The sequence below is a fragment of the Nelumbo nucifera genome, chromosome 4 (genome assembly GCF_055504915.1).
Source record: "Nelumbo nucifera cultivar China Antique chromosome 4, China Antique-T2T, whole genome shotgun sequence".
Lineage (NCBI taxonomy): Eukaryota > Viridiplantae > Streptophyta > Magnoliopsida > Proteales > Nelumbonaceae > Nelumbo > Nelumbo nucifera.
The window spans coordinates 87,345,904-87,373,886 of record NC_142652.1 but is presented as its reverse complement, the minus strand read 5'-3'; the positions used below and the strand labels follow the sequence as shown (position 1 = coordinate 87,373,886).

The 27,983-nt window shown below is 40.9% G+C and overlaps 1 protein-coding gene and 1 pseudogene across 10 annotated transcripts; one reads left to right on the top strand and one right to left on the bottom strand.

The window, feature by feature from the left end:
- The first annotated feature begins 1,520 nt into the window (after positions 1 to 1,520).
- LOC104613010 (E3 ubiquitin-protein ligase SP1-like) lies at positions 1,521 to 20,126 on the top strand. Of its 8 annotated transcripts, XR_016085580.1 has the most exons (12): positions 1,534 to 2,084; positions 2,210 to 2,262; positions 11,674 to 11,795; positions 11,900 to 11,995; positions 13,262 to 13,399; positions 13,479 to 13,544; positions 16,032 to 16,144; positions 16,233 to 16,343; positions 18,901 to 18,944; positions 19,021 to 19,099; positions 19,209 to 19,364; positions 19,615 to 20,126. XR_016085580.1 is itself a non-coding variant. In XM_088903425.1 (11 exons), exons 1-11 carry the CDS (start codon positions 2,011 to 2,013, stop codon positions 19,715 to 19,717), a joined length of 999 nt encoding a protein of 332 aa, XP_088759551.1. In that variant the 5' UTR covers positions 1,535 to 2,010; the 3' UTR covers positions 19,718 to 20,126. The 8 variants fall into 8 exon arrangements, 7 of the variants coding, with proteins under 7 accessions (XP_088759550.1, XP_088759549.1, XP_088759551.1 ...); XM_088903425.1 differs by lacking the exon at positions 19,209 to 19,364 and having other exon boundaries at positions 1,535 to 2,084; XM_088903426.1 differs by lacking the exons at positions 1,534 to 2,084; positions 2,210 to 2,262; positions 19,209 to 19,364 and adding an exon at positions 2,282 to 2,896.
- A 3,980-nt stretch (positions 20,127 to 24,106) lies between these two features.
- LOC104613028 (PHD finger-like domain-containing protein 5A pseudogene) lies at positions 24,107 to 25,720 on the bottom strand (annotated as a pseudogene). 2 transcript variants are annotated; one of them, XR_016085581.1, is made up of 2 exons: positions 25,547 to 25,720; positions 24,107 to 24,527 (listed from the first exon to the last, which is right to left on the bottom strand). The product of XR_016085581.1 is annotated as a PHD finger-like domain-containing protein 5A pseudogene, transcript variant X1 (transcript). The 2 variants fall into 2 exon arrangements; XR_016085582.1 differs by lacking the exon at positions 25,547 to 25,720 and adding an exon at positions 25,468 to 25,542.
- Between the last annotated feature and the right edge of the window lie 2,263 nt (positions 25,721 to 27,983).

Here is a 27,983-nt window from a genome sequence, read left to right as displayed (position 1 = left end):
TTCAAACACTTCGCCTCCGCTTAGCATGCTGCCAATTAACTCAATGGAATGTTCATTTAAATATTTATAAAATTCCAAATATCCTTATGTTATTTTATGATTTTTGCCCTTTTAATTTGATTTTTTCTAAAATCCTTGTACTCACATGATTTCCCTCAACCTTCTTTCATTCAAGTTCATCTCCAAATGATTTGTGTTTTTAAAATGGTTATTTTCATAATTTTGATATTTGTCATGTTTGTATGAGTAATTTAGTAACTTTACTTTTACTATCAACCTTGCCTACAGGTTAAGTGCTGAAATCTGAAAATTTAGGGGGTTCTTTGTCGTCAAACAAATTAAGTATTACCACCCTCTAAGTATAACGTGCCTATCTGTAATTTATCATGCCTATCTTTTTTTTTTTTTTTTTAACAAAAAACAACTGCCATATCAACAATGTTGAAGTTGAACACACCCTTGGTGTAATATCAGGGTTTTCGAACCACCGTTAACCCGGATGATCGGTCCATTTGGCCTATAAACCATCCAGGTAATCGGTTCTATTTCACCCCAAACCCAATCTTATATAAAAACAGTTTTTTTGAAAGTTTTTTTTCATTTCAATTATTATTTTTTTATTCTATATTTTTTAATCCATTTGAATTGGATGGTCAAACCATTGACCAAAAAATTGGTGGCTAAAGCGGTTCTGGTTCTAAATCAGATTTTAAAAACATTGCATTTTATTCACTAGATGCTTATTCTTTTAGACTACATAACAGGTGTGGCCCCTTCCCCAAACCCATTAGCCGTCAATCCTGGTGGAGGTGGGATTTGATCCCTAGTTTCGGTTAGCAATTGAGCTAGTAGACATTTAAAATCTTTTTATTCTTATTCCTCTATTTTTTGGGGGGAGGGGGATGGTGGACGGATGGCTCCCGCCTCATAGCGTGACCCAAGCCGAGATCAAATCAGCCCCCCCAAAAGATGGTGCCCTACATCACATCCCTGCCGTGTATTGGAAACATTTCTCAATGATAGTATCATAAATGATGATCATTATCGGAAGATATTTCCAATACACGGTGGGGATGTATTGTGGGACACTATCTTGTGGGGGGCTGATTTGAACTCAGCACGGCCTGATACATCATTTTATTCTAATAATTTTTTCAATTTCATTTAATCATTTTATATATATATATATTTATATTTGTATGAATTGATAATTGATATGGAATAACATTTTAAGATGACTTTTTTTTTCAAATTATTGTTACAACTTACGATCATTGAATTTGTCATTTTTTCTTCAAAATTTCATTATTTTTTATAATTTTTATATTTTTGTAATGGAAACAAAAAAGAAAGAAAATAAAATAATACGGGCTAGACCGGCCGGCCCAAGGCCCACGGGTTTTGGGCCCAAGCTCGTGCTGGGCCCCACCCCCAACCTGCACGGACCGCCACGGCCCACATTACACCACTAGAGAGGCAAAGCCCGGCCCGGTGAACAGGTTAAAAACTGTAGCTTGCGCGTCTGTGTTTCCTTTGAGTAATTCCTCTCATGGACTCCTGGCATCCGATTCTCTTGCTTCCATCTGTCTTCCTTTTTCGTTGGCGGTTAATTTCAAAAGAAAAGAATTTATATTCTTCTCTATATAATCTTCAATCCTTTAAATCCATTTTTTTTTTTTTTTTAGTTTTTTCCTCCCAGTGTGTCTCTGAGTTGCAATCATGTTTCTCACTTTCGACTGTCAGCTTCCAACTTAAATCTCATTTCTCTTTTAATATATATCCCCATTGGTTTCCTGCTAAAATTTGAAAATTTCCTCTTTCGGTTCTCTTTCGTGAGATCTTCGTCTTTACTGTGTTCAATTACAACTGCTGAACTATAGAAAGGAATAGCTTTTCTGGAATTTAACCTTTTAAATCTCATTTCATTGTCTTTGTTCTTCCAATTTTGTAGAACGAAACTTGGGTTCTAGGTTTCTAGGTTTCTGAATTCCGTGTTTACGACGCTTGAAGATGCTTCCATGGGGGGGACTGAGCTGCTGTTTGAGTGCAGCTGTTCTTTACCTCTTGGGGAGAAGAAGTGGAAGGTGAAGCTTCTGACCATTCTTCCCCATTTCTTTGATTAGGATTTAGAATTGCTTTGAATCATCCTCCTTTCCATTCAGTCGCATTTTTCTTTCAATGATTTCGATATTTTCTTGTTTTTCATCAGAGATGCGGACGCTCTTAAATCGGTGACTCGGGTTGGCCAGTTAAAAGATTTGGGTACGTGGGCTATGAAAACTTTGGTATTTCATTCAACCAAAAGATTATATGTACTTGCTGAAAGAATTGACTTCTGATTCTGATATTGAATTTTGTAAATTGGATTTTGAGCACGGACTGTTGCAAATTTTCCTGAATTTGGTTTGTGGTGGGGGAGGGGAGGATTTCCACGAGGGATGAGATGTTAGTTGGAATAGCTGCGTTATTGGCTGAAAATAGCCTTTCAGAAATGCCCCACTTGAGTTCGGAGAGATAAATCCAAGCCAGTGTCATGCACCATGGACAGCAGGTGCCTGGTGCTAGTGGAGTAGGAAAGGAGGAGAACGGGTTTTAGTTCAGAGGGAGAGGGTATTTTGAGGGGAAGTCCAGCAGACTTGGCTGTTTAGACGAATGAGGTAGCAGGGAACTCTCCAAAGCAGCTTAGGGCCAGCATTTTCTATCCTCTCAGAAGACTGATGTGTGTCAACCTCTCCAATGTTTACTACCTGCCATTCCTGACCAACTTTCTGCTGTTAGTGTCATTCTCCAGAAGCATCGGCCTTTTGCCTTCCTAGGCACCCCTACGCTCCATGTTTTTCATCCTATGTCTAAACTCTGGCCTTTTGGCATCGGCAGGGTCTCCTGGCAGTGCAAGGTACAGTCTCAGCCACCAAATCATATCCTCTAATTTCTAAAGGTGAATCTCGCGTTTCTTGGTTCTGAGACAGGCAAGGTTGCCTTCGGTGTCACGGGGCTAGTTGACGATGGTGTCCGTAAGCCTGCCAAGTGTAGGCAAGACTAAGCTGTGTCAGACCGTAACATTATGGCATGGTTCTACCATGTGAGTCCTTGTAGCCCTCTTCGTCTCCTTAGAGTAAGGTAGTTGATCGTAGGGTTGTGGGGTTGTCCCATCTGGTGTTTAGAAGTTAGAATTTACTTTTATGATTTTCTTGCCTTAATCTTTTCCATTTCTGTCTCTGTTTCCCCTTCGTTTATTTTTGTTATCCTGCTTCTTTACCTTGTCATTTTTTATCAGCATCAGTGATCAAAGAGATTTTATTAATGAGGGTGAAAAGATAGAGATCAAGATAGAGCCCCGTACTTGAAGGGATCAAGGTATGGAGACGATAAACTGCATGAAGCTGATCAAAACAAGTCTAGAAATAACATTGTACAATCAGCCATTGACCTGGAACCCTCCATCCTATCACACATCTGTTTACCTTTTCTTGTGCTTCTTACTCTTCCATTTATTATCATCTGCTTGTCTTCTTCTGTTTTCTTTTCATCATTTACATTCTCTTCCACCTCACGTTCCTCCTCCCCTCCACTTCTTTCACCTAGGATTGGTATTGGGATCTTTTTTTTTATTGGTAAGTGATGATGCGCAATCCGGCCGGTCTTAGCTTTCAACGATCTTGCATCTGAACCGAGTAACAGAGAACCTGAAACGGAGGAGATGAGGAAGCTCCGGGGAGGGCGCGATGTAAAGGCTCCGAAGCTTAAGTTAGAATCTTTCAAAGGCAAAATAAACCAGATAGCGCAAAGTTTGCGTACCTCCTCTTTGGGGGTGGAGAGCCTTTTATAACCACCTCGCGCACTCACTCCTAGACTCCTGTCAGGTCGGGAATGAGTATTTCCGTGCTTCTGCCAGTTCGGGCGTCATCGCCTCTGCTAGGGCAGAACCGTCACTGCTCCTTTTGTCGGAGCTGTCTCTGTAACTGGAGGCAGTGGTGACAGGTGACAGGTGACAGTGGCAGGTGGCCGTTGGAAATGCGGCCGTCAAGCGTCAGATCCCAAGTCAGTCAGGTGCATCGCCCCTAGATACGGACTCCTTCGGTGTCAGGTACGGCGTGGTTCGTCCAGTTCAATGCTCCGGAAGCGAAGTGCCTAGAGTGGTGCGTGAGGCAAAATCTCGAGGTCGGATAAGGGGAGGCCCCGAACTGTCATAAGACGGGCCAGTTCGGGTCTCTGCTTTGTGTGACTCGGGGTCAAAGGGAGAGTTCGAGCTCCTCGCAGGGAGTCCGATCACTAAGTAGGGAGCTCGGGCACCTTGCAGAGAGTTCGACCACTAAGTAGGGAGCTCGGGCACTAAGTAGGGAGCTCGGGCCTCTTGCTAGGGAGTTTGAGCTCTAAGTAGGGAGTTCGGGCCTGCTGGTCCCTTCCCTTTGGCGTTTGTACCCTCGGTATGCTGTCTTGAGTGCCGAGCTACTTGCCTTTTTTGCCACGTGCCGTGATTTGCGAGGTCGGGCCAAATCTTCCTTCATCAATTGCCCCCCACTCCTCGTGCTAAGGTCTTGCCCTGGCGCGGGGAGTTCGCAAGGTGCCAGGTAGATTTGTCCTGCACTTTGAATCTTGGTTCTACTGGTGCGAGGTGCGCTGTCAGGGTTTCTTGGGTTTCTTCGAGTGTCCATTTATGCGGGAAGCATGTTGGCCTGTCTAAATGCTGATAGATGTGGTGGTGCGCGCGCGTTGCTTTTGAAATTTCAAAAAAAAAGGGGCACGCCACTTGGGGGCGCGAAAGCGGGTGTTTTTTCAAATTTGAAAAAGACGTGCCACTGCCGTTTTTTTTTTGAGACGTGCGCTGACGTTCCGTCGGTTTCGAAAAGATGCGCGCCGTCGCTGTCAGTTTCAGAAAGACGTGCGCCAATCACGTCTCGGTCTTGGGCGACGTGCGGTCAGAGCGGCCGTAGGCCGTCGGATTGGCTTTGATCTGAGCCGTTGCCTTTTGGTCACTGTGAGCATAAATAGCGGGGGGGGGACCCCGGTTTGTTGTCGCTTTTGTATTTCTCTCGAGCTCGAGTCTGAGTTTTAGCTCGCATCCAGTTCGCGCCCAAGTTTTTTCAGTTCGCGCTCAAGGTCTTCTGTTCGTCCGAGCTCCTGTGGTCTACAGCTTTCGTCCGGGTGAGTACTTTCCTGGGTCTCGTCACTCCCAATGTCTAGCTCAGATGGCTCAGATAGTCATTTCAGCGGGTCTGATGCAGGTTCTACGAACCAAGTTGCATCCCTCGATAGCCTTAGCGAGCCGGAGGTAGAGCTCGAGGAAGAGTTCGAGCCTGTAGGCCGTGGCGGTTTGGGTAGTTTGGCGTCCACCTCTCGCCGGGGTCGGATGTTAGACAAGTTCGGTCCTTCGACCATGACGCCCGAGGGGCTCCAATCCCTCATCACTTACTATAACTTGCCCGAGGAGTATGCTTATTTCATACCTTCGGGTAGCTTTCCTTGGGAACACGGTCCTGATGAGATCGTAATATTCCGGGAGCAGCTCGCCGCGGGGTTGCGATTGCCTTTCCACCCCCTCTTCGTCGAAGTCTTGAACCACTTCGGCGTGACAGTCGGCCAGCTTCACCCGAACTCCATTCGGAACTTGGTGGGGACAATCTCCCTCTTCTGTGACGAGAGCTTTCCGTTGGACTTGGAGATTTTTTCTTCAATCTTGATGCTCAAGAAGCAAGCGGGTCCTCTCCCCGGGCGCAGGTGGGCTTACTACCTGTCTCCTCGCCCGGGTTTTAAGCTCTTACACGAGCTCCCCAACAAGGTCCCAGCATGGAAGCGGGACTATTTTGGGGTGCGAAGTGTGCTGGGGTGGCCTTTTCAGACCGGGTGGGGGATGACCGCTCCTGACTCTGGGGTTACACTTGACAAGGAGACGGCGAAGGGCCTCTGGCAATGGGCGCGGCTTGGGCTGAAGTGTGAACAGTATCTGACGGAAGCCAAGCTCATTGCGGCCGGCCTGAGCTCGGGTAGGTCCTTCACTTAGAGACTCTTATCTTGCTGTCTTTCTTGCCTTTTACTGATAGCGAACTTCTTTTCGCAGGTGTGATGGATTCGCGAGGGACCCAAGGTGGGCACTTGTTTCAAGGTATGAAGAGGAGAAAGCGGGTTGCCAAGCGAACTCACGCCGAGGTGCCTCAGGATGCGGAGCCTGAGGTGCCGGGCTACCAGCCAGAAGATCCGCCCAGGGGGCCCGAGATGATCCCTTCGATGCAGGAGCCAGCGGGGGGCCCTTATGCTGAGACTACGTACACAGGGGCTCCTACATACTCTGGTGCTCCTGCTTACTCCAGGTCTGCTCATACGCGAGCTGGTCCCTCGGGCTCGGGGGCCCTAGGGGATTTTAGGAGCGTGTTGACGCCGACCCATGCTCTTCAAAAGAGTAAAGAGGCCATCTTCCCCGAGGAGGTCGCGACATGGACTGATCTCCCTTTGCATCAAGTGGCCTGCCGTGCCGTTACCCATGCCATGGTGGTAAGTGCTCCTTTTTTAGCTCTTTGGCTTTTGTTTTGTTGGTTCTTTTGATCATTCAGTCTCTTTTGGCAGGTGAATTCTTCCATTCACGCCTTGGCGGCTCAGGTGGAGAGGAGCTCGAGGCAGGCGCGAGTTGCCGAAGAGGCTCGTCGTGCGGCCGAGGAAGCCGCTCGTGCTGCTGAAGAGGCTGCTCGTTTTTCCCAGATCAGGCAGGCGAGGTCTCAGAGAGATGCCGAGGCCATGGGAGTGGTGGTGAAGCACATGGCGGACTTGAGGCTGGATCTACAGCATCAGGTCGAGTATCTTCAGGAGGACATCAGGGAGAGGACGCAGATCTTTTCCCAAGGTATCGGAGATGCCAAGAAGGCCGTCGAAGAGTACATCGCTTCGCCGGGTTTTGATGATCTGATGGTGGATTCATATAGGAGGGGTTTTAAACTAAGCCAGTGGATGATCTGGAATACGTACCCCGAGCTCGATGTTAGCGCCATATCCACTTCGCGCATAACTCAGGAAAGGGCTAATGCTGCTGACGCCGAGCCAGACTCCGAGGACGAGGCAGGGCCTTCGGGTTTTGTCGAAGTGCCTTCTGACGATGATGAAATAGCTCCTGGCTTGTAAACACGTTTTTTTTTTTTTTTGTACTGCTCTACCTTTTGGAATGGAAGGATTTGTTTAAGTGCTGAGCATATTTGCCGAACTGAGCATTCTCTCCCGAATTGAGCATATTTGCCGAACTTCATGTATTTGCCGAACTGACTATTCGTTCGGTTTGTTTTCTGCCTGAGTTAACCGTACTCGTGCGGGCTATTTTCTTTGCTTGCTTGTGCCGAGATTCCTTCGTTAGCTTGGCATCCTAGCCCGTAGGCTTTGGTGGTGATTTTACCCATTTCGCTTGGCGGTCTATAGGTAGTATCACCTTAGGTTGACAATGTTCCATGCTCGGGGTACTTGTTTTCCCTCTAGGGTTTCGAGCTCGTATGCCCCCCCCCCCCGAGTGCTTTCTTTACTCTGTAGGGTCCTTCCCAATTTGGTCCAAGTTTCCCTACGCCGGGTTCGGGCACCATGACCCTACGGAGAACCAGGTCGCCAACGCGGAAGTTCCTCTTCTTTACTCTGGCGTTATAGTACCGAGCTACCTTTTGCTGGTAGGCCGCAGTTCGGATGTGCGCGAGGTCTCTTACCTCGTCCAGTAGGTCGAGGTTGGTGCGTAACTCGCCTTCGTTTGTCTGCTCATCGTATGCTTCTAGTCGCAGCGTAGGTACTTCGATTTCCGCCGGGATTACCGCCTCGGTGCCGTAGGTGAGGTTAAAGGGGGTCTCTCCTGTGGCGGTTTTTTCCGTGGTTCGGTGAGCCCATAGAACACTTGGTAGCTCGTCTGCCCACAACCCTTTAGCTCGGTCTAGTCGTGCTTTCAGTCCGCGGAGGATGGCTCTGTTCATTACTTCTGTTTGGCCATTTGCTTGCGGGTGTGCGACCGACGTGAAGTTCTGACTAATTCCCATACTTTGGCACCATTCTTGGAACTTGATATCCTCGAACTGTTTGCCGTTGTCGGAGATCAGTACCCGAGGTAGCCCGAAGCGACATACTATGTTTTTCCAAAAGAAGTTCTGTATGTTTCGGGCTGTAACTGTTGCCAGAGGTTCAGCTTCTATCCACTTTGTGAAGTAATCTATTGCCACCACTAGGAATTTTCTCCCGCCTGTCGCTGGTAGGAATGGCCCCAGAAGGTCGATGCCCCATTGGGCGAAGGGCCATAGACTGGTGAGGTATTTGAGGTCGGCAGCAGGCTGATGGTGGATATTGGCATGCTTCTGACACTTGTCGCATTTCCTGACGAGCTCGATGGCCTCTGTCTTCATTGTTGGCTAGTAGTATCCTTGTCAAAGTGCTTTTTGGGCGAGGGCTCTGCCCCCCAGGTGTCCGCCGCACAAGCCTTCATGAGTGTCGCGGAGTACCAGCTCGGCTTCGGCTAGGCGCAAGCATCGCAGGTAGGGGAGCGTGTAGGATTGTCGGTACAACCGTTCGTCTATCATGACGTATTTGGCTGCCTAGTGCTGCACCCTCTTGGCTGCGTTGCGGTCCGCGGGGAGGGATCCGTTTAGCAGGAAGCTCGCGAGTGGGTCGATCCAGCTCGGCTCTGCTTCAGAGACGGGAGCGACCTCTTCTGCCCCACCGAGAATGCTGGGCCGAGGTAAGTCCTCTACGTACACGGTTCTCATGGCGTTGTGGCTCGTGCTGGCTAGTCGGGACAGGGCGTCGGCCTCAGTGTTCTCTGACCTTGGGATTTGCTTGATGAAGTGTGACTGGAAGTTGAGCAGAGCCTCCTTTACCTTTGCCAAGTATGCAATCATTGTGAGCTCGCGTGCTTCGTATTCGCCTGTAACTTGGTTGACCACGACCTGGGAATCACTGCAGATAACTACGTGCTTTGCTCCAACCTTGTGCGTGAGGCTCAGCCCGGCTATCAGTGCCTCGTACTCCGCCTCGTTGTTGGGTGCCGTGAACTCAAAGCGTAGTGTGTATTCCAACTTTGTTCCGCTCGGGCCGCGTAGCACTATTCCAGCCCCGCTGCCTTGCTGGTTCGAGGAGCCATCTACGTGAAGGATCCAGGGCTCCTCATCCCAGTTCGCGCTTGGTCTAACCAGGAGAGATGCTACACTGGCCGTTACTTCACGGGGTTCGGACTCGATTGGCTTGGGAGCTCCGAGCTCGCCCGAACTGGGGATCTCGGGCTCGATCGGCTCAAGGGCTTCGAGGCTAAACGTGCATTCTGCGATAAAATCTGCCAAGGCTTGAGCCTTAATAGCGGTTCTTGGCTTGTACTGGAGGTCGTACTCGCTGAGTTCGATGGCCCATTTCGTCAGTCGACCGGAAACCTTGGGTTTGAGTAAAACTTGTCTCAGAGGTTTGTCGGTCAGGACGATGACGATGTGAGCCTAGAAGTACGGGCGGAGTTTCCGAGCTGCTATCACCAGTGCATATGCTAGCTTTTCTATCTGCGGGTACCTTGTCTCTGCTCCCTGCAAAATTTTACTAACATAGTATATGGGTCGCTGGACCCGGTCTGTTTCCTTTATTAGTACTGAACTGATCACCTCGTCGCTTGTCGAGAGGTACAGTTCTAAGACCTCGCCCTCCTCGGGCCGGGCTAAGGTTGGCACACTGGCGAGGTAACCTTTTAGCTCGTCAAACGCGAGCTGGCAGTCTTGGGTCCACTCGAACCCTTTGCCTTTGATTGCTTTGAAGAAAGGTAGGCAGCGGTCTGTTGACTTGGACATGAAGCGGCTATGCGGCCGTTTAGCCTCTGAACTTCTTTTACTTTCCAAGGTGGTCTCATATCTAGGATGGCTTTTATCTTGTCCGGGTTGGCCTCAATACCGCGCCGATTGACAATGTAGCCTAGGAATTTGCCCGAGGTGACGCCAAAGACACATTTGTTGGGGTTCAATTTCATGCTAAACTGACGCAGGATTTGGAAGACAGAATCTAAGTCTTGTATTAATTCTTGTGAAAACTGTGTCTTGACGACCATGTCGTCTACATAATACTCTATCTTTGTGCCAATCAGGGGTCAAAACAGCCTATTTACAAGTTTTGGAAGGTCGCCCCGGCATTTTTTAATCCGAAGGGCATGACCTTGTAACAGTACAGGCCGAACTCGGTTATGAAGCTGGTTTTTTCCTCATCGGACTGGTCCATCCGGATTTGGTTGTAGCCTGAGTAGGCGTCCAAGAAGCTTAGCAACTCATGTCCCGAGGTCGCGTCCACTAGGCGGTCAATTCTGGGGAGGGGGAAGCAATCTTTCGGGCAAGCTCGGTTCAGGTCGGTGTAGTTGATGCACATGCGCCACTTGTCGTTCGCCTTTTTTACCAGCACAGGGTTGGCCACCCAGCTCGGGTAATGGACTTCCCTTATGAAGTCTGCTGCGAGGAGCTTCTCGACCTCCTCGTCGACCGCCTTCCAGCGTTCTGGGGCTAAGTTGCGTTTCTTCTGTCTAACGGGTCTGACTATAGGGTCAGTGTTAAGTTTGTGAGTTATAAGGCCAGGGTCAATACCGGGCATATTGGCCGCGGACCATGCAAAAATATCTAAATTTTGAAGTAAAAAACTCACCAGTTCGGTCCGTAGGGGTTCCTCGACGGAAGCACCGATCTAGAGTGTGCGAGCTGGGTCCGTAGCCGAAGTCGGGATTGCGACTGTTTCTTCTGTGGGCGAAGTTCGTTCCTCGCCTTGCTCTGCAGGCCGCTCCAGTTCGAGGTCGTCGGCTGCTTTGGTTTTTCCCTTTAGGGCGGTTCTATTTGTCTTATTTCATCATAATCCAAACCTTATCCCAACTATATGGAGTCATCTACGTGAATCCTGTTTTGCCATTCCTTCTGTTTAATATCATATTCATTATTAAATTATAAGCGCTTAAACCATTTCTTATTACTTTGACCTGTGTCCCTTTTGGTCTACACTTCTAGCCCCTTCCACTTTTTCTTTCTAGTGCTGCCAATGGTCTTTTATGCACGTGACCAAACTATTTGTCTACTTTATCTCATTTTTATCACCTAATGGAGCTACTCTAGGTTCCCTTGAATGACTTCATTTTTTGTCCTATCCTTTTTAGTTTTTCCACTCATCCAACTCATCATGCGAATTTCTGCAACATTCATTTTTTGGACATGTTTCTTGACTGCCCAACACTTCGCTCCATACAGCAGCATAGCTGGCCTTACAACTATTTTATAAAAAATCTAAATGATATTTGCCTATCATAAGACTCTGAATGCACTCTCTGTTTTGCCCATCCTGCTGTTATTCTATGGGCTACATTCTTCTCAATCTATCCCTTGTTATTTATTATTGAACCAAGGTACCGGAAAAGGCCTTATTGTGTTATCTCTTGGTCTCCAATCCTAAGTGTACCCTAATTTAGATTCCTATTACTAGCATATATTCTATTTTAGTCCTACTTATTTTAAAACCTCTTGTTTATTATGTATAGACATGTGCATTTACAAGATTTTTTTTTTTTCAAAAGATTTGATGCAAAGTTGAAAAACTAAGTGAAACATTTTTTATCAACAGTCATTATTTTATTTATTTTTTTGATTGGTTTTGATTGACAGTATCGTTATTATCTTAAATATTAAGCATTTAACAAATATTGGTTTCTATCTCTGCAATTTACAGCACAGCTCCTGGATACTGCATGTAAATTAGTACCTATGGTTGTTACCATTTTTGGACGGGTTGGCTCTGACACACCAATCAATTGCAAGAATGGGTTGAGAGGTGTAATAGTGGAGGAAACTGTATGCGCTTAGATTATATAATTCCAAGTTAATCCAAGTCAAATTGTACTTATTCATCTGATTCTATCTGATTCAATTTTTATTTTTGTCTTTATCTCCTCCAGGCAGAACAACACTTTTTGAAGCACAATGATGCTGGCTCATGGATACAAGATTCAGTTTTGATGCTGTCTATGAGTAAAGAGGTTCCTTGGTATCTGGTATTTGCTTCTTTTTCCTCATTTTCTTTTGTGGTCACTTGGTCAGTGGTCTGTAGAAAAGATTGTATCTGAATTCTTCCTTGACTAAGCACAATAAATATATGGTGCTTTCACTACTATTTGTACATATGAAGCGATTTCCATCTTTTCAAATTCTTCTATAATGATTGTTTTTTTACTTGATAAGAAAAAAAGAAAAGGAAAAAATGTGGAGGCATGACGTGGTGTGTTCTACTATTCTAAGGCATGAGGCATAAACTAAAAAGCAAGTGATGTAAGTCTCCCAAACATATATTTTCTAATTACTAAGTAATCAAAATAAAATAATAAAATACAGAGGAATTTTCGAAAAAAGGAAAAAACAGAAAAATTATAGTAATATTACATTCATATATAAAACCGATAATTATGAATGGTACCATTGATAAAGCTTAATGTCAAATTGCCAGGGGGCATTACATGGTGTAATGGTAAAATCTCGAGTCTGAGGGCTGCCACTTTGTGCACTAAAAAAAAAGGTCTATCCCTCCCAAGAACCCAGATAGCAGGGATCAACATTGGGTAATAATCTTTTTTTTTTATGTCAAATTGTCAATATTTGAGTGCTAAATTCATTCCTGAGTCACATTGGTAGATAGACAACATACAACACCATTCAGATAGGGTCACCTTATTTAATTCTTCTTCTTGCTCAAAGGCAAATAGGAATCCCTAAGAACCCCTCATTTTCTTTTTGCAAAAATGAAAAAGGGATTTGTTGTTTTGAGGGGTTCCTCCTTTATTTTGATGGAAAGCAAGATAAAAAAAGTGGCCCTCCTTTTGATTTATAATATTTTAACATAAAATATTAACTTCAAAGTATACACCAGAGGCATATGCCTTTTAAGAGATTTTAACTTTTATATGCACCTATAGGCATATGTCCATGCCTCTATAGTGTGTCTATGGATGTTTTATTGTCGTGCCACCTGGAGGTATGCCTCCAAGCATACACCACTAGTGCTTTTCAGAACACTGGGAAAAATAGAGCTCATTGGTTGGGAAGGGTCTTTTGACCTTATGAAGCATTGACTTCTTTAGTAGCATATAATATTTAATGACAAACTAAATGATAAATCATAGTTTCCTTATGAGCAGGCACCCTGAACAAGAGCAAATACTTGATGCTGCAATCTTATCAATAAATGTATTTCCCTGTTTGTAAAATAGACCCTTTCAGGAGATGTGCCTTTTTTGTATGTTTTCCTATTATTAACATTTTATCAGGATGATGGGACTGGTCATGTATATGTTGTGGGGGCTCGAGGTGCTACAGGCTTGGTGTTAACTGTCGCAAGTGAAGTCTTTGAGGAGTCAGGGCGGTCTCTTGTACGTGGAACACTGGACTATCTCCAAGGCCTCAAGGTTTGTTGTATTTGGTAATTTATTTCTTGTAGAAATTAGGCAATTGGATTTAGATCTGATGGTCATTATGTTTATGCAGATGCTTGGGGTCAAGCGAATTGAAAGGGTTCTTCCTACTGGTACCTCCTTCACGGTTGTGGGTGAGGTATCCTAAAATATCTTGGGACTCCCCTTATATTACAAAAACATGAAGGCATAAACATACATGTACCCATGTTGGAATTTGGTGCTTGAGGCCTGTAAGAACCAATTCATAGGAGTAAGGAACCTTAGTTACCAATGTGGTTGACTTAAAAGGCTACATTTGGTAACAGTGCAAATGCTGAACCAAATGCTCAGTTTGGGAAGAGTACAAATACAAATATGTATGGTGCAAATACATAAAAAAATAATACAAAATACAAGGTTTTGCACTCTACATCTTTGTGTTTGTGCACCTTCCAAACTGAGCCAAAGTTAATTTGTACTCCGGTTCAGTTTTGCAGGCATTTGGTAAGAATACATTTGTGTACTGAAAATGACAGAAATTATGAATTCCAAGACATGTTTGCATTCAAAACGGGAGCAGAGTTTTCATCCAATGCACTCAAAGTTGGTCAATGTAAAAAGTGGATTCCAGTCTTGGAATTCATGTTTGTACCCATCACAACCAATACCGTTTGGCTAAAAACAAAATTTATCAATGCAAAAATAAACCAATTTTGCATTTGTTTTCGTTAACCATTCATATTTGTATTTGCACTTGTCAAGGAGCCATTCAACTTAAAAGCTTAAGCTGTTAGGTGAGTTCCCTGAATAAGTTTTTATTCTCTAACAGGCCCCCTCCCGCAAAAGACTATCGAGCTTGAAGTGTGATCAAGAACAGGCTCACCCATAACTTGTGCTGAAATTTAATTAATTATAATGGGGGCAACAAGGCTCAAACACTAGACCACTTGATCAACAGGCTCCTCTAATACCATGTTAAGGAACCATTCAACCTAAAAGCTTAAGCTGTTAGGTGAAGCCCCTGAGTAAGTTTTTATTCTCTAACAGCAGTAAACATATTTTTATTTGCATTCTTACCAAAAGCAGCCTAGGGACAATTTTCTCATAAGCACCAAAGTTTTACCTAGTGCATATGATTTTTCTTCTAAGCTCATACATCACCTCATCATTTTCTTGCCCACTTAGGAGATCTTCTGGGATAAAACGATTTGATTAGAATTTCCTGAGCATCTTTGATGATATTCTATTGGTCGGTAGGTAAGATGTCCTAAACTCTGAAGAAAGGGCTGGACAATAGGGGCCATTGTTGATGCAATGAAAAAATCTTGAGCTGACAAGCATGAAAATGTTGGTTAGAGTCTGAGAGTAGCCACTTTGTGTGTCAAATCTTTGAGTAATTAACCGTCAACCCGGAGACTAATTCAAAGCATTGAAGCACTCTTTTCATACTTCTGATGTTCTCCAAATCTGCTTCTAGGAACAGAATGACATCATCTGCAAATAGGAGAGTTTGGTTAGAGAGAGGTTTATTTTATTCTGTGTGGGGGGAGGGGGTACCAGGTCAACTTTGTATTGTTACCTGTCACTTAGTTTCTTGATCAGTCTTTATGGTTAGAGAGGGATTAATTGTATCCCCTCCATGGGGATATGGGGTTATTGGGTCAACTTTGTATTGTCTCCCATTGCTGAGTGTCTTGGTCAGTCTTTATAGTGTGCTTTGTCCTTCTAGTCTATGTCAAAGGGAGAAGGTTTGTACTATGTGATATCATATTGTTTTTTATTTTTTAAATAGTAAGGAAAAGTAAAAAAAAAAAAATTATTGATAAAAGGAAATGGTAGACCCTGATGGAAGAGATTTTACTAAATAAACCAAAATAGACATTGGCTACAACTCAACACCTCCATAAACTGGGCAGTGAATATGGAATGTGCACATTAAAATGTCTAGTATTCTCACTGCAACCCATCATCATCATCATCTAAGTCTTGTCCAAACCATACAGAGTCAGCTACATAAATCCTGTTCTACTATTCCATCTTATTTGGTGCCATATCCATTGTTAAATTGTGGGCCCTTAGATCATTTCTCACTACTTCAACCATTGTCCTTTTTGGCCTGCCCCTAGTTCTTCTAGGCCCTAACTTGTAATAGATTACTTCTTACTGGTGCTGTATGAGATTGCAACTGCTAATTACAACATAAAAATATATGATAAAAAACTGAGCTCTACCTCTTCATTGAGCCAACCAATACCTTGTTGCATTCTGCACTTACTCATCAAGCAGGGGCATTCAATCAACCAGCCACATCTTGAAGGGGACTCATCAAATAGGTTTGCTATATTTGACTGGTAGTCTAATTTCATGTTCCTTATCATAGTTATTTAACAACACATGGTACACTTGGTCATTAATTCGGGTGTCCAAATTTTAAACCAGCTATGTTTTGTCAACATGAACATAAGTTCCTTTCATTTGATGAATCCTAACCATCAGATATAAGTAATTAAGTAGGAAAATAGTATGAAAAATGGTCCACAATCCTCTACAGTTTGATCATTAGGTCCCATTGAATTTCTTTAATCATATTAGATAACAATTGAAATTTCCATTTTTTTTAATGTACCTTGTATTTTCTACTTAGGCTGTCAAAGATGACATTGGAACAATTCGAATTCAGCGACCCCCCAAAGGGCCATTTTATGTGTCTCCCAAAAGTATTGATCAGCTCATTGCAAATCTTGGGAAACAGGCAAGGTTTGTTTACTGACATACTTATGGTGCAAACATTCTCTTAGTTTTTTCTCTATTGTATTTACTTGAATTGAATGGATATTTCCTCCAGGTGGTACAAGTATTCCTCCATGGGTTTCACAATTTTTGGTGTTTATTTGATTGCTAAGCATGCCATCCAATATATCATAGAAAGAAGACGGCGTTGGGATTTGCAGAGAAGGTAAAGTTTCTTTTTCTTTGAGATTTAAATGGTTGATTATAAGCTGAATACAATCTAATGGAAAGCTTGGGTATTTAAATAAAGCAACTTTCTTAATGATATGGGTGATTTTGCCCTTGATCTCCATGATCTTCTTTGATATTAAAATAGAAATAAATTTTACTAACAAAAAGGATGCAAACACAATGAAAGAATGCTTAGAGAATGCTCAAACAAAACCATGAAGCTTTTGGAAAAGCAAACCCATAAACTAGAACATTTCAAAACCAATTACTTGCAAAACCAGCAAGCTAGCCAACAGGTCGACTTTCCAAATTCACCATCATTTGAACAACCCAGCCACCAAAAAGAAATAATCTAATTAATCAACCTTTTCTTCGAACATAGAACCTGAAATCTCTCACAAGCAAAGCAACTTCCATAAAACTGCCAACCCAAACTGTGTTTCTAAAAGCATGTGAAACATCGCCTCCATGTGAGGTGCACTCAAAATGCCCTGAGGCATATGCTGGAGGTGTTGATGCCTTTGAGGCATACACCTCAAACACCTTTTGCATGAGGTAAACACCTCTGGTATGCCTTTTACAGAGAAAAGAAAATAAAGGGAAAGGAATGGAAGTCTGGGTCTGGACCCCCCAACACCTTTCTAATGCAGTCCAATTTGGTTTCTTGTGCTAGGGTGTCCTGTCTCCACTCTAGCTTGCTTGCTCACCTCCACTTCAACAGCCCCTTTCAGTTAGCGTTATACATCCTTCATTTTTCTTAATGCAAGATATCTTTCATCAAAAAGAAGGAAGAAGAACAAGAACTCTTTATCCTCTTCCTTCTTTTTTTTCTTCTTCTTCTTCCTCCTCCTTTTGAGTAGGTTTATTCTTCCACTCCTTTTGAGTAGTGGAGCGCTTCATGTCATGCCTCTGCATTTTAAAACATTGAACCCAATGATCTTATCTTGAAAAGCTGATATTGGCTCCACCCCTCAATATGAGAATGCATGATATATATCCTTGTAAATTTCTTGAACACCAAACCCCATCTATTCCTTCAGTTCTCCACTCTTAGTCTTCCCTCTTCTCAGCTCCAATTTCTTGAACTCTATGATTTCAACAATTTCAATGTTTGTTGATTTGAATTTGACAAGGTATTTGCGTTTGGTCTCAAATTTGGTAGTAGTGTCTGCTTGTTCCTTGTGAAATCAAATATATGATTTGTGTTTGAAAGATGAACATCAGAGTAGAAAAGATGTCACAGTTAATTTTGAAAAAAGCTGTTCCTGAGGGTTGATCCCCAATAAAATTCACTCTACATACACCTCACCTAGCCAAACTATCAGGCAACGATTTGTTCACTTTTCATGTTATACCAGCTTCCAGAAGTTTCCGAAATTTTGTACCTCTCCATATGGCCCTCGTACAGTAATACCAGTTTAGTTTTTAGGAAGCAAGATTATTAAGATACTATGTCATGGATTGATTCCAAAATGAGGTAGTTACAGATCCTCTATAGGAATCAGTCCAGTCCATAATTGAAACCAGTGTTTTAAAAAGGCTGGGAGGCATATGCCTGGAGGTGCCCCCAAAACGCCCTAAGGCATATGCCAGAGGTATTGATGCCTCTGAGGCATATGCTTCATATTGCCTTTTGCATGAGATGTGCTAGAGGTGTATGCTTCATGTGCCTCATGCACGCTTCATACAAAAAGACAAAAAATAAAAAAGGGAAGGGAAGGGAAAGAAAAAGAAAGAAAGAAAAGAGAAGAAAAATAAAAGAAAGAAAAGAAAAGGGAAGGGAAGAGAAGGAAAGAGAAGAGAAGAGAAGAGGAAAAAAAGTTTCAAGAAGGCCCCCCCTCCCCCTAGCATCTTCATTCTTCCTAATACAAGACATCTTTCATTAAAAACAAAAAAAAAAAGATGAGATCCTCCTTTTTCTTCCTCCTCATCCCCCTCCTCTTAAGGAGGCTTACGCCTCTTACATTCTGAACTACACCTCACACCTCCAGGTAGTGGGATGCCTCCGCACTTTAAAACATTGAATTGAACTGGCTGAAGATGTTTATGATTGGTGTGTTAAAAAATCAGATTTATCCAGATGGTTAAACTAGTTTGAAACAGGATTGTACTCCCTCAGAGCATCTCTCTTTTTTGTTGGTTGTAGTTGTCAGGGAGTTTGATAGGTCTATTTGTTTGGTTTCTCTCAGGGTTGATGAGAGTGTGGGTTCTTGATTGTATTTTTTTTCATACAGATGATGCCGTAGCAATTGTGTTTTTGTTAATTCTCCCTTTTCCCTCTTTCTTAAGTATTTTTTTTATCACTTGCCTTCTTCATAATTTTCTATTGTTCCTTTTCCGTGATTTTTAACCAATTCTTACTATCAGAAAAGGAGGAAAAAGGAAATTGAAACTAGAGTCAATCAGAAGTTGCCCTAAAATATTTTCTTCTTGATTATGCCAAACCATTTTCTGGATTCCTCCAGCTGACACTCCTTGTCACTATGAATGTTTAATGTGCTTCAATCTTTCAATTCTAAAGAGGAAAATACAATGACTTCTTGTTGTTTCAGGGTTCTTGCTGCTGCTGCACAAAGATCAGGGCAGGATAGTGAAGGCATGTTGCAGAATGTCTAACTTCATTAATTGCATTTGTTCTTGTATAATTTTGGAATATTGGAATTAATATGCAGGTTCTAATGGAAAGGCTGAAAATGGATCAGACAAGTGTGTGATATGTCTGGAGCAGGAGTATAATGCTGTTTTTGTTCCGTAAGCACCCTAATAAACTATTTTATTTAAAGAATATGAATGTCCTGATAGTGCCAGTTTCATGATTGGATTTCATTGTTTTCCCTTGAAACCCTTTCATACCCAAAAGGTTCTCTAGAGAGGACATTTCTGGAAGGACATGACACCACAACAAGAAGTTGCAAAGCTCTGCTTTTGTTGAGAGTCCTTAATATCATGGATGGAAGGGATATATGGGATAATTTATGGCAGTAATGATCAGCTATTGTCTAGCCTTACCATGCTGGTAATTACTGGATACCTCAGCTGGCTAGTGTTGGCTATAACCTTAAATCTGATTATTAGCAATTAGATTTTCTGATAGGAATTGAATATCAGTTAATCATTCCAAAATGCATTTCGGACTAGCATATAAAAGGGAATGATTCTATTTTGTTTTTTAGTCTATAATCCTAAATTGTTATATATTGCCTTACTGATTTTGTGCTTTTAGTAGCTAATACTTGCAAAGCATTCACAAGATCTAAAACTTTTAGGTGTGGTCATATGTGTTGCTGTACATCATGCTTTTCACACCTGACCAACTGTCCACTTTGCCGGAGACGGATTGAGCAGATTGTAAGGACTTTTCGCCATTGACCTTGTACCTCAAGGACCTAGAAAACCATGCTATACAGAGACAATGGCTATAATGGTATTTTTCCTCTGGTGAAGAAATCTGATGGCCAGAGCTCTTGGCATTAGGGCTCTGTTGCATGGTGTATTTCCATATTACAGCCAATTTGCATTTAAGCTACTGATTGACCTCTTCAAATATGCCCAATATAGTTGCCTTGTGGACTGATCTAAAGATGAACTGGGTTATGGTAACATCTCTCCAACTGTAAATGTGTCATAACCTGGCTTGTAAATTAGGCCAGTCCTCTAGAAATGTTATACCTCTTGTATTTATTTAACGATTATTACTTTTTCTTTTTCTTTTTTTATTTGGAAAAACTTATTACTGTCATCTTTGTAAGGTTTATTCAAGTAGTAAATGCTTCCATGAGGTTCATGCATGTTTATATTAGTTGCAGATTATTCCTTGAGATAATCATCCTTACATATGAACTTCTACACAATCAAATACTAGATTTGGTATCATAATTTTTTACTCTGGATTTGGTATTGAATCTTGAAATCGTAGTTGTTCACCCTGCTCGAAATTCACCTGTGATATGAATACATGATTAGGCAGTCTGTCAACATTGGTAAAAATTGACAATTGCTTTCTTCTCACAAGAAAAGAATCTACATGAAAAAAGTATTTTATTAATATGCTTACATTAATGAAAATAATAACTTATTTCTATTGGAAGAACCCATGATATGCATTTCTTAATGCTGTGGTTGTGATTTCCATGCCATTGAGGTAGTTTTCAGGGTTTGTTGAATCCAACATTTTGTCAAATTCCAATATGCACCTACCCCATTAATCGGGAAATTATCTAAAACCTCCCCCTCACTTGGGTGGCAAATACCTAATACTTACCCCGGCTTTTATACCTCCAAGAGATCCCTTGCAGCAACTTTTGTAAATTGTATACAGGTTCAAAGTAGCGATAGGATACACATTTCGGCCGTATCGTATCGGTACTTAGAAACAGTTGAAACACCTTTTTTTTAGTTTTTTTTTTTCAAAGTTTGGTTTTTTGGAAAGCTTAAAACGTGTTTTTTATTATTAAAAAAAGTTGGGGTCCGAAACACCTGGAAACAGGCGTTTCGGAGCATATCTTTTTTAAAAGATACAATACGATACTTCTGATACGGGGCGTATCGTATTGATACTTTAAACCATGCTCTTATGCCATATTTTCTTATGGTCTGTATTTCCGAATTACAAAAATAACTGTAACTCATTTGTTGGCATCTTATCTGCTTTTAATCAGTGTTGCATGTGTGTAAGCGTGTATTTTATCAATAAATAATATATAATTATGTTTTACATGTAATATATGTATTATTAAAAATTGCATTGAGGCCAAAAAGGGGGGTTTGACGAAAATGTGGCACTTTGGGACATGGGTCTCGAAAAGTTACCTAAAATTAAAAAAAAAAAAAAAAAAAAAGCCACCTCAATTGGACAGCGGACTAGGTTAAACAGGTCAATGGTCCAACCATCTGAGTTGGATGGTTTTTGATCGTTCACCAGGTTTTATTAAAAATCAGATCTGAAATCTTGATTGGGAGATAGTTTGAATGGTTCAACCGGCCAGGTCAACGACGAGTTGAAAACACTGGTTGGACATGCATCCAAGTCCAACACAAATTCTTGATGGTTTAATATAACATTTCGTTTTTATCTTTTACCTTATTTGACATAAATGAACAGCTAATTACAAGATAATCCATTTTTTATCAAAAGTCAGTAATTTTTTATAGGATTATGATTTTAGAATTCATAGAATATTAATAACCTTTATACTTTTCCATAGACTGATAGACATGTCCACAAGTCCATGTTTTCTCATCTTGCCAAATCAGAGTCTTGGACATGCATTGGATTCTGACTCCCATGTCTATGCATGCAACACTACAACTGATACCATTTTATCTATTTTTGTCGATTTATTCATATCAGACTCATATATTATATTATAACAATAAGGAAGCAATGAACTACATTTATTTGGCTGTCCATTGATATGCTCAAATGTAAATATTAAACTTTTTTGGTAACTAATCTGAATATTCAACTAGATTGTTTAATGGGTCCTACTGCACATGTCCATTGATATGCTCAAATTACACTCACAAGTTACACGACTCACACCATTATTCAGTTTTAGACATTAAGTTAGGGGATGTTTTAAATAATTTCGCTTGTTAATTTTATTTCAGTTCATTTCTGAAATTGGATTTTCTTAGGTTATGTTTGGTGCCATTGCTGTTTCAACCTGAAACGTCAATTTGACATTTCTTCAAACAGCCTCTGGCACATGCATTTTTAATGTCTGTTTCAACTATAAACGGCCTCAAATAACAGTTATATGCCAACTTATAATGATCAATCCAAAATGTTTCAGCTATAAACAATAATGGTACTAAACATCAACAGCTCAATTGTCTACCCTTTTTTCTTCATCGCTTCTGTTTTATTAGGAATCATCAACCATTGTTGCATTCCTTTTTTGAAGAAAAGATAGACAAAGTGTGAATATGATCCAACCCCCCCCCCCCCTGCACACTGCGATACTGATACATTGATCCTTGATTAATAAAATAGATTAGTTGGTCAATTTTAATTGTTATTTAAAAAATAATGATGGCACATGTGAATTGGTCACCTCACCTATGTTGACTTGATAGGTACATATTGCTACAAATGAAGAATGAAAGTGTGTGATGGGGGGAGGGGGTTCTATAGGTGTTGAACAGCCAATGCAAGTTTAAGAGATGTCAGTGTATTGTATTTGCACTCTTCCCAACCTAAGCCTAAACAACTGTCTTTTCCTGAAAAGACGAACTATCCTTATTTAGGCAAGGGGTTGCCCACATGAGGAGCTGTCTTTCTCAGTTTTGTATGAAGCAGATTCCACATGATGACAAGGGAGAAAAAACGAATTAGAGGTTATTAATGGGTTAAGAACTTGACTCTAAATGAGTTAATAATGTGAAAACATTGTTTCCAAATGGTTAAAACATGAGCCAAAAGACATGAATGTCACTAAATGGGTTAATAATGTGAAAACAACCAGCAAAGCTTCACTAGGACTGTAAAGAACCAGAAACCATTGGCTCTATGATTATTGGGGAGATCCCAGCCTTCCACAGCCCTCAATCATGGTGTACTTATTTGTTATTCTGTCTAGAAAGCCATCCTTTATGGTTAAAAGTAGTAAGCAGCTGAAAATCAAATTTTCTAAAAAGTTTTGTGATGGGAGAAATCTGGACTCTCACAGTAAGTTGCAGTTGAAACCAAAATTTCTAGGAAGCTTTTTGGACTCTCACAACTGAAATCACCTCATAGTAAGTTGCAGCCATGTATTGAGAACATCTCCCCATGAATGAAAACATACAAGTACAGAAAATATTCCTGACATGTGGCTGCAACTTACTATGGCATGGGTGTGAGGACCGTTCTGTGAGGAGGAAGTCTGAACTCTAATGCCTTGTGTTAGTTATGACACGAGACACATGGATTCTGGCACATGTAACATCTATACTCGTGTCATAACTAACACAGGGCATTAAAATTCGGATTTCCTCCTCACAGAACAGTCCTCACACACATGTCATAGTAAGTTGCAGTGGTGCATCAGGAATACCTTTCATACTTGTATGTTTTTATTCGCGAGGAAGTGTTCCCAATGCATGGTTGCAATTTACTATGAGATGGGTTTGTGGAGGAAATCCAGATTCAGAGCATTAAAGTGCTCAGTTAATATTTGTTATTGAAATATTATTAGTTGTAGAATTGTAGATCACATTCATGCTGGTCTTCGTGAACATGTCTTCCAACTCCAAGACACCCACGTGACCACAAGCGCATAGAACGGTTGTAATGGTTAATAGATCCAATTTAAATATATTCTGAAACAGCTAGATTGCTTCTTTAAACATCCAAAATTTTAAGTACCATGCAGTATCTCTCTATCAAATTACTGAAATTCTTTGAGCATTTTTTATATGATTCAAGTTAAAGTGCATAGACCCATTAAGTTAAAATTATATAGACCCACCAAAGGAAATTTCGGTTCTAATGCCTACAAAGTTCTTTAACTACCAAAAGCCTTTCACCGTTCTGTATAGAGGAAGAAAACTAATGTAGGGAGAACAGAAAGATTAAGGCCCCATTTGGTTTGTGGGAATAGAGGTCTGGAATCAGAATCGGAATATGTTATTCCGATTCTGATTCCAATTATTTGGTTGGGTGGAATCAGAATTCCATTATCATTTTTATAGGAATGGCATTTTCCTATTTGAGAGAATGGTTATTCCTTACTCTTTCCTTGGAAATGAAATCTCATTCCTGCTGAATCAAACAAGTTATGGGAATGTACCATTTCGATTCCGATGGACCCCAAATATAAATCATCTTTTCTTAAAGCCATATTTCTTGCGTTCATAAAAGAGATCTGTTCTGGCACTCCCCAAATTGACAATCTTTGGACAACCATCCCTATCTTTCTCCTGCTGAGTACACTCTTTGCAGTAGTATGCATCTGATATTCCCACACCTCCACAGACTACGCATCGACCTTGAAATGATCCATAGTTACATTCATCACAGACACGGGCAAGCGTGCAAGGGCGCACTAGTGAATCGCAAATCACACACTTCCCGTCGCATTTCTCGCACAGTCGCCCGATGGCAATTCCCGGCTGCTTTCTGCACATAATCAAATCGGGATGATGCTTGGCCATGTGTTGTTCCTTGAAAAGTCAGGTCCTCAGGTCCTCAATGCTCCTGTAAATATTGTATAACCATTCTTAGATAATCATCTACAAGAAGATGAGACATAGCAGCATCAAAAGATATCAAATGAGATCAAGATGGCATTATCAATCAAGCAGTCATACAAGAACTATAAGCCTTTTCCTTATTTCAAATATGCAGGTTGGCTCTCACAAATGCCCCATCACATTATTATATTTGGGTGGGTTTCAAGGAAATTAAAAATATTTGTAGAAAAGCAAAAAACATGATTGGTTGAATACACCATGTCACATCAGCAATTAAATGAAACCTGCAAAAATCGAGAAATGAAGGATTTATTGAAAGGTCAAATTTCTGTTTCTTGAATTGTTTCAACAATCCTGAATCGCCTTGGTGATATGGCACATTGAAATTTGAAAAAAGCTGACTATTTATCTGAGATATCACACTGTTGTTATTATAATATTAAGCTATATTACCTTAAACGCTCAATTAACTTGCATTCCGATTTTTTTATTTTATATTTTTTGAAAAAATGGATGAAATGAATTACTTATGAATCAGGGCTCACTTGTAAAACAGAACGCCTCTAGGCCAAACACCCAGAATTGAGATCTAAATTTAATTTAATGTGCAACTAATATTAATAAATGCAACCATCGTTGAACTCTTCCAAAATATCATTAGCATTATCCAATATTAGTGAGATCTGGATGTATGAACTAATTCTAAATGAAGAAGAGTAACTGATATATTAATTTTATACTAGGCAGTTTTCTCCCTAATCATAATTCATACTATTTCGGTATTTCCTACTTTTATCTTCTACTAGGCAAACTTTAAACCGAAGGAAACCAAAAAGATACCAAATCAAGAATAAACACAATCCTCTACTAATCATAATTTATACTATTTCCTATTTTAATCTTCTACTATGCAAACTTTAAACTGAAGGAAACCAAAAAGATACCAAATCAATTCAATCCTTTTCTCATCCTTCTATCGATGCTGCTACTGAATAAATGCAACAAAGGTGGAAGAAAACTTACTATATATATTTTTTTAAGACGGTCAAGCTCTGATCCTTCTTCCCTTAAGATTGAACAAGCTTCCACACCAATCAATCGATGAATGTGATGCAGGGAGAATAGGGGCGGAAAAGAAGGCTTAGAGCAAGGAATAGGTTGAAAAGGCTGTCAATTGATAATATATAGATTAAAAGTAAAGTCAAAAAGTGCTTTCACACATTTTTCCTTTTTTTATATAAGCTAATAATCAGGAAACTTGCCTTGCAAGTCACTTTAAAGCAACCTGCAGCCCAAGCAACAAACTAACAAAAGTGAATAAAACTAAAAACCGACCAAACTGGTCCGATTCACCCCGATTTGAGTCAATCGGTTTTAGTAAACCGAACCAAACCGATCAGAGATTCATCATGGTTATCATGTTAGGCATCTCAGAAAAATGAAGATGAAATCATGTGTTTTTATATGCTTTTTCAGCCAGCAGTGATCCGGAAGGGAAGTATTCCGGTCAGATGGTCCAAAGATGGATGAGATCAAAATTAATTTTGATTCTTCTTGCATCAACAGTCGGTGCTCAATAGCATGTGTGGCTAGAAGTCACCATCTTGGATTTCAAAGAATATGAAGTTGGAAGTGCGATTATCAATCTTGTTGAAGCTTGGGCTGTTTGAAAAGTCACATTTTTGCCCTTAACTTCAATAACAAAAGCATCACGAAGGAGACTCTAAACTAATTATCGACAGTTTGAAGAATTGCGTGGATCCACTTTGGAGGTTGAGATTGATCATCGAAGGTTGCAGGTCTTTGATCGAGAGGATTGATGGCGAGGTGGTTTACTGTCATATCTATTGGGAAGGTAATCGTGTAGCTGATTGGCTTACTAAGGCTGCACTTTCCAACGTTGTATCTTTTCCCTCTATTCTTAGCTTTGTAAGGTCTATTTCTTGTTCTGGTATTTGGGGAAGTGCTACCCCTGCCTTATGTATCCCCTCATCTTGATTAATCAAAAAAACAAAAAATCTTAGAATAGCCTTTGTCACCTCTTTCCTAGTTCCCATAAAAGTTAACAATTGTGAATGGAACAGTTACGATTTGAAATATAAGGCAAATTTCTTAAATTATTCCTACTGTTTAGTTAATTGATAAATTGTACTCTTATTGTTTATATAGTCTTAGAGTATCCTTAAGTTTTCTAACAATTAACTAAATCTACCGTTAATATTCCATCAAAATTCGTACACATATGATATGTCTCACACAGATTTTTTTTTTAAAACCCAATATTAACCTCCATCCCTCTTCTGTAAGCCGAATAACAATTATTGCCCACTAGCGGGACTATCCCTCATCAACATCGGTGACAACAGGGAGGATCTCCACCTCCAAGAGGAGAATCAATGCAGCAAACAAATGGAGGAATCTTGGCGGCAACATTGATGATGGATCGAGAATGGAAAAGCGACAAGAAGGGAAAAGATTGAGAAAAAAAAGAGTCACGGAAAATTGTTGATGTTAGGGTTTTGAAACAGTTGAGGTGTCTCATGAACTTCAAGCTTGTTTCACTGACAACGCTAATGTCTTGAGGTGATGATAATAATTGGTAATGGGAAGTCATCATCGTTCCTTCTCTCTCTCTCAACACTATATCAGGGTTCCTCCGAATTGGACAAATCACCGTAAGAAAATCAGAGTGGAGAGGTTTGAGAGTCTTCCGATGTCGTGATTCGGCAATGTAAAAGGACCCTTGATACTCTGTTCTTAGGTCTCAGTCTCTCAGCTATAAATGACTTTCTATTTTCTTCTGTGTGAACTTTTCTTCCCTTCACATCATATATGTATTGATTTGTCTCCTTGCTCTTCGTCTCAGTTTATACTCTCTAGTCTGTACATTATGTAAACCTGATGAATGATGATCTCTTGCTAACATTAACCATCCGGAGTCTCCTAACCAGGTTGATTTCCGTTGCTAACATTAACCATTTGTCATCTTACCAATTCAAGGTGCAAGTTCAACAACCGATTGAAGCCATGAAAAGATACAGTGTCTTGATTGCTTTTTATACTCTTTTTTATTAAAAAAAAAAAAATACAAGAGAAATTGACTAACTCCATTTATTCATTAATGGCAGCCGGAAGCTGATGCACCCGTGAAAAACTAAAGAAATTCACAATGGATCGATTCAAAATCTTCTCTTAATTTAAGGGCAAAAGGGATATTTTGCTTTCCTTAAGATTAACAACGATGACAGAAACAATATGGGTGGCTTAAATAGTAAGAGTATAATTTGTTAATTAACTAAATAATAGGGATAGTTTAAGAAATTTATCCTTAAATAAAATATTTAAATTACTCAAATAACCAAAAAAACCCTCATAAAAATTAAAAGTAACAAAATATCCAACCAATATGCTGAAGCAAGCCGTAAATAGAAGGGTAAAGTGGGCTGTATCGGGTCAGTAC

Excerpts from the sequence above, each read along its gene's own strand:
- LOC104613010 (XM_088903422.1), top strand. The coding sequence starts at position 5,177 with ATGTCTAGCTCAGATGGCTCAGATAGTCATTTCAGCGGGTCTGATGCA. Across the intron at positions 5,985-6,058 it reads TGCGGCCGGCCTGAGCTCGG|GTGTGATGGATTCGCGAGGG; the intron begins GTAGGTCCTTCA and ends TTCTTTTCGCAG. Across the intron at positions 6,490-6,561 it reads CCGTTACCCATGCCATGGTG|GTGAATTCTTCCATTCACGC; the intron begins GTAAGTGCTCCT and ends CTCTTTTGGCAG.